The 6,000-nt window shown below is 56.2% G+C and overlaps 2 protein-coding genes across 7 annotated transcripts in view; one reads left to right on the top strand and one right to left on the bottom strand.

Moving 5' to 3' along the window:
- Nucleotides 1-427, bottom strand: part of SOWAHB (sosondowah ankyrin repeat domain family member B) — a 2,532-nt gene extending 2,105 nt beyond the window's left edge. The window contains exon 1 of the mRNA XM_027698518.1: nucleotides 18-427. Coding sequence (XP_027554319.1) covers nucleotides 18-427 — 410 coding nt within the window. The remainder of the gene's footprint in view (nucleotides 1-17) is intronic.
- A 2,539-nt stretch (nucleotides 428-2,966) lies between these two features.
- The window catches only part of SEPT11 (septin 11), a 45,865-nt gene continuing 42,831 nt past the window's right edge, over nucleotides 2,967-6,000 (top strand). For 3 of the 6 annotated variants that reach the window (XM_027698508.1, XM_027698512.1, XM_027698511.1), the window contains exon 1: nucleotides 3,682-3,747. In XM_027698508.1, coding sequence (XP_027554309.1) covers nucleotides 3,697-3,747 — 51 coding nt within the window. In that variant the 5' untranslated portion in view covers nucleotides 3,682-3,696. Of the gene's footprint in view, nucleotides 3,047-3,681; nucleotides 3,748-4,394; nucleotides 4,428-4,725; nucleotides 4,826-6,000 lie in introns of those variants that run through there. The other 3 variants (XM_027698513.1, XM_027698510.1, XM_027698509.1) reach the window with 3 other exon arrangements.

Below are 6,000 nucleotides of genomic sequence, written 5' to 3'. Positions count from 1 at the left end.
CGGAGCAGCCCCCCGACACGGCGGCACTCCTCGGAGGCTGTCCCCCGCAGGGCTGCCCTTGCTCCGCCGCCTCCCCGCGGGGGCCGCGCCGCCCGTCGGGGTCGCGTCGGGGCGGCGGCGGCTCCGGCTCCTTCTTTGCCTCCTCCCGCTGTTCCTCCGGCGGCGGCAGCTCCTCATCGAGGAGGTCGCGGTACCTGCGGCGGAGGACGATGTCCTTGGAGGCGCCGGGGGCGGCGGCGGGGTGGACGGTGGCCAGGGAGTTGACAAGGCTCTTGAAGTACTCGCGGCGCTCCCGCCGCTGCTGCTCCGTCAGCGCCGGGTCGCGGAGGAAGCGCTGGAAGTGGCGGAGCAGCGCCGAGTTGGGGGCTCGCCCCCCGGCTGCCCAGAGAAAGTCCAGCACAGCCTCCTGGCTCAGCTCCCGCGCCATGCTCCAGACCGGCCGGCTCTCGGTGCTCCGTGCTGTGCCTCGGTGCTCGCGCTGAATCCAGGTGCGGCGGGGAAACCCGCCTCCTGCCGCGCCGGGCCTCTCCGCCTCCTCCTCCTCCTCCTCCGCAGCCGGGCCGCCACCGCCCGGTCGCCTTTGCCCGGGGTGGTGGCCCGTGGGGCGGCGAGCTGGGGTGACAGCGAAGGGGGAAAGCAGGATACGGGGGCTGGAGGAGCTGAGAAGTGCGGGGGTCATTTACTGGCAGGTGGTGTGGAGAAAGAGTGGTTTATCAGTCATTATGTCAGTGAACGGACAGGAGATATAGACACAAACTGAAATGCAAGAAATTCCGTTTGTGTGTGAGGAAAAAGTATTTTATAGTGAGAGTGGTAAAGTACTGGAACAGTTTGCCCAGAGAGGGCACCTGAGAAGGGGCTGCACCAGACTGTGTCCAGCGGTACCTTCCAACCTGAATTGCCCTGTGATTCAGCTACTTAGGAAAACTGGCAGTAAAGAGTCATGAACATGATGTGGTTCGAGTGAGCTGACATTACAAGTGTGTGGGATTGTACCCATGTCATGGCTAGGCTTCGCGAACGAAGATTTGGGAAGGGCTCTACCCACTATTCTTGCAAGCGCGTTGGTGGCTAAAAAGGCCAATACGAGAAAGGCAAGTCCGGTTGCAAAAGACACAGCAGAAAGACTCCTTAGATGGTATATTCTGCAAGGCTCGATTCTTTCTGCGTTGTCTTTTCTCCTCAAGAGTGATCCTGCGTGCTTTCTCAAAAGCATCAGCGGCGTTATAAATGGACTGTCTCCAGGCCTCCCGGTTAGAGGCCAGAGTAGACCAGTTATGGTGATCAATATGCCCAAGGCTGAGTTGTTGCTTCAGGGAGTCCTTGTATCTTTTCTTCGGAGCTCCTCTCTTGCGGCAGCCGGAGGCAAGTTCACCATAAAGCAGGATCTTAGGGAGGCGGTGGTCCTTCATCCTGGAGACGTGCCCTGCCCAGCGCAGTACCCATGTACGACAACCACATACAAATACCAAGAGTGCCTGCAGTCAAATCATATCTCATCTCATCTCTGTATCCGCTGTGTGGCTGAGATAGGCTGGACACACGTTGTACTAGTGTGGGGATCTCACGTTGTTCTTTATTGCTAATTCTGCTATCACAAATGTGTCTGTAACAGCTGAGAGGGATGGGGAAGGTCAGAGCCTCAGTGGGCAACGTGCCCTGTGTGCACCAAACAACTGATAGCCCTTGCCCCAGGAGTCTGGGGAGTGGATAGTGGGTGGAAAGTGTAGGAGAGAAGGTGTGCTGGATTTTCTGCCTTATGATCAGGGAACAGAGGCATGGAGGGACTGAGCTCAGTGTAGGCTCACTGGCTTTAAAGAGGTCTGGATCAGGCCCTAAGTCACGCTCCAGAAACCATCTCTGCTGCAGGCTCCCAGCTATCCATAAATATTTTTAGCTGCTTGTCATGTAAGCAGCTGGAATATCCTCCAGCCTGCTGCAAACCCTCACAAACCACGGGCAGAGATTGCAATAGGTGATGTGTGCAAGCTACATCCCATCAGCGGTGTTCATCTGGGTAGGGCACAGGTGCTGGGAAGAGGGTAAAGGCTTATGTTCATATTTTATCATTTTGTACGTGCTTTTGGTGCAGTTCTTCCAGGCATAAATATGTTTCTCCCTCCTCTTCTGATGAGCCCTGGATTGCAGTCAAAACTGTTTGTTAGCAGCACACTCTCAGTGGAGGCGTCTGAGATGAAATGAATAGAGCATAATGGTGTAGTTGTGATCACAAATAAGAAAGGAGGGTAGGTTGTGAAGATAAAAAATCCAAGTAAACAACAGTGGCACATGGCAACTATGGAAGTGTTGCTTTGGCTTAATGAACTGAAGCATAAGCTGGAGGCTTTCCATGATATCACATTGTCCTGGTTTCAGCTGGGGTTTTTACCCCCGTCTCAACAGCAGGTCTCTTGATTCTTTGAGTGAAATTTGAGTGAGCTCATAGTAGTCAGAATCACAAAACGGAGGCAGGACCAAGCATTACTTCACCATGAAAGAATCAAGAATAAACCCACCACTTAGTCTTGTAGCTTCCTGTTGTTGTGTGATAAGATGTTGCCTTTAGTGAGCTATGTACCCGTGTTTGTTTATAAACAGGAGGTAAGTTACCAAACTTCTGTGTCTGCTTGTGTATCTTCTCATCCCCTTTAACTGACAAATTGCCCCGCAACTGACACAAAAGGGCATTAAACGTTGACCTGCCGTGTCTACAAAATGATGTCAAACAACTTTGGAAACATGGAAACAACTCCTATGAGGTCTGTAGGATGAGGAACTGGCAATTCCCTTTTCTTGGGAAACGATTTGTTAGCAGCAGTTATGAAACTTTCAGGAGCTAGGGGTCTGCTTCTTCCCAGCGAACACTAGGAATGCAAGGAACTACACTAGCTGAGATCTGGGAACATTGCAGAACATTTCTTGGTGTTGATGTTTTTTTTTTCCTCCCCTGCTCTTTCAGCATGAACAGCCGTACCCAGGGAAGTGTGTATGCCTGAGTATTGTGGAGGCAACTCGACCACAATACTCCGGGCCAAGGAAGGACATGGTGAGTCACATCGAGGGTTTGCGAGCGGAGAAGATTTTCGTGTTGGTTAAGTTGTGCTGATGCAGGAGTATCATGCGTGCCTCTAATTCAGACCAGGGGAAGCAGTGTCTGCCTCACCCACGGGTGCAATGAGGACAACTCAGGAGATACGATCGTCAGGTGTTTCCACTAGAGGCTGCACTGGTCCGAGCGCATTTCCCAGAGCGGGCACGCTCAGCACCTCCTCACCCGGAGCCGTGTGTGCGGGAGGAGTTTGCTACAAGAGCAATGATGAGTCTAATATCGAAGCCTCGCTCGGATATTAGCATGAACACCTAAGATGTGTGTGTCATAAAAGCACTGCATCAGCTCTGCTTCCAGAATGTTCCGGGTAGAACCCCCTCAGGGTCCGTTGGTGTAGCAGCTGTGCCAGTGATGGCTGAAGCTGTGCCGAGTTAAGGGCACTGCCCAGGTGCAGATCCTCAGCCCCTGATGGGCGGCTGGGCCGGGTAGTGTTCGTGCACTTCCATTGTTTCTGCCTCGGGCTGGGGGTGACCACGCTGAAAGATCAGCTCCCGAGTTCTCCCAAACGTGATCAAAAAAAGCCGCAGGAAGGAGAAACTCTGTAGCCCTCGGCAAACAGCCACGTGCTTCTTCATAGCCCCACAAAAATGGGGTTTGGAGGGAAAAGGTATGAGCTTGATATCAAAGAGCCTACAATGGTAAGTGCATTGCTGAGGTCTATTTGCTTACCACTACCCGGGGTTGTTTGCTTGTAGGAGGTGCTCTCAGCTTTTATCCTGCTGGCTTTTTTGGTTCGGTTCGGTGGATGTTCACATATGGGGGTAGCTCTGATGTCTGGGATTCGATGTATCCTTCATGTGTGCAGCAAATTGGGTCTCTGTCTTCCGTAGCCTTTTGCGGTTTTATGCTTCACAAAGCACTGCGGGGCTTCATCACTACCTTGGTTGAAGATTTGCAAGCAGACATGTTAAGTTTAGCCCTAAGACTCCCACCTTTGCAGGTAAAGAGATGTAATGCTTCGCACCGGGATGTTAAGTGTTTTGTCAGTTGGAGCGGCAAGGAGCCAGCTGGGCTTCACTTCGTCCCTGGAAATCACTTGTGGAGTGGGAGAGCGACTGGCCACCATGGCTGTTGTTTGGTATGCCCAGTTGGTTGAAAAACAGTGTGTGTGTTTGACAGGAGAGCTCGGAGAAGCGAGAGGAGCGAGGTGTCAGGTTTTGCCCTCCGTGTTGTTATACAAGGGAGTCAGGGGCTCCTGTGTGCCTCTCTGTTACGAGTATCTCGTTGCCGAATCCCCAGCCTCCTTCTTCACCGAACCGGTGGTAGCAGAACCTTGTCGGTCGGTTGCTTGGCCATGGAGGGTCCCTGGAGCAGAGGGGTCTGTGCTTTAAACTGCGGGGCTGCCAGGGTGGGAGAGAGTGACCTTCTGGGGCGACGGGGACGGTACCAGCGGCCCGGCTCGGGGGGCGCGGGCGGGAGAGGGATTAGCGCAGTCACGGCCGGGGATGGAGCGCAGCCCCGCGGGGCCGCAGCCGGCTCTCGGGGCTCCCCGAGCGGCGGGGCGGCGCCGGCCGGCCGCCCGCGCTGCCCGTTGTGCCCGCGGGAGGGCCGGGGGGGTCCCGCCTCGCCGCCCGGCCCCTTTGCATTGCGCATGGGCCCTCCCCGCCGGGTGGCCATGTTGCAGCGCTAGCAGGCGGCGCAGAGCGGCGGGCCGGCAGCGCAGGGCGCAGCGCTCAGCACCGCACCGCGATGGCCGTGGCCGTGGGCAGACCGGCGGTGCGCGGGGGCAGCGCGGGGCTGGGGGCGGGCCGGGCGGGGCCGGGGGCTGCGGGGGCGCGCTGCCGGCGGTGCGGAGCCGGGGGTTGCGGGGGTGCGGTGCCCGCGGCTGGTTGCGGGGGCGCGGTGCCGGGGGGCGCCGGGGGCTCGCCGGGGCGACGCCGCCTTTGCCCCTTCCCGGGGCCGGAGGGGCCCGCGCAAAACTTTTTGTCTCCGTTTTGGGCCCGCGGCTCGTGACTGCGGCGGGGCCGGGCCGGCGGCGGGCAGCTCGTCCCGGAGCCCCGCGCTCCGAGCCGCGCGGGCAGCGGGGAGGCGGCGGGGGTGCGCCCGCCGGGGCTGAGCTGTGTGGTGGGGCTGTGCCGCGGGTGTTTCTGCCCCGCCGCTTCCCGTGGATGGGAAGAGCTGGGAGCGGGCAGGGCAGTGCCCCGTGCGGGATGGGCAGCCGGGCGGGCGGGAGGTGCCTGCATCCCTTGGGGAGAGGCGCTGGGCTGCGGCGGGAGAGGCACGGCGGTCGCGGAGTGGAAGTCTTCCGAGAGGCACGCGTGTCTTGCGTTTTCCAGCGTGACCGTTTTTCTCGGGATGTGGTGGCCGAGAGTCTTTTTTTTTTACGTGCATATTGAGAAAGACAAAAGATTTCCCCTTTACAGAGAGAAAGAAAAAAAGCCTAAATCCACAAAAACTAGTAGATCCCGCTCCCGAAAAAAAAAAAAGCGAGTCTCTCTTGCATCCAGCTTGAAGAAACGTGAATGAAACTCCGCCGTGACCAGACTGAATGCACTTTTGTGCATCGTCGGCCGCGGGAGGGAGAGACTTGACCGACTTCCCAGCAACTTTTTCAGTGCTTGCGAGTAACCCAGATGTTGCCCATGAGCCGAGGACTTGAATGTGGCTCCTTCTCATAATGAGAGAATGGTCTGCGTTCAAGATGTGACCAGAATGAGACAGTTTCTTTTGGCGTTTATTATGTGCTTGTGGATCTGCGGGGCTGTAATGTTCCTCTGATGTGGCAAAGCAAATGTATGGAGATGGGGTTTAATGGTGTTACTGGAGGTGGGGAAGTTATGCTGCTAAGCAAAATAAAAGCTGATGTTTGTTAAGAATACCTATAAATTATATCAGCTATTTGTAAAGCTTCTTCTGAAATGATTCCTTGATCTTAAGGTCTGAAGCATGCT

Source organism: Neopelma chrysocephalum, unplaced genomic scaffold (genome assembly GCF_003984885.1).
Source record: "Neopelma chrysocephalum unplaced genomic scaffold, ASM398488v2 Primary Assembly neopelma1_128, whole genome shotgun sequence".
NCBI classification, from domain to species: Eukaryota; Metazoa; Chordata; class Aves; order Passeriformes; family Pipridae; genus Neopelma; species Neopelma chrysocephalum.
Note: the sequence above shows the minus strand (reverse complement) of the source record. Positions and strands in the feature narration are given on the sequence as shown.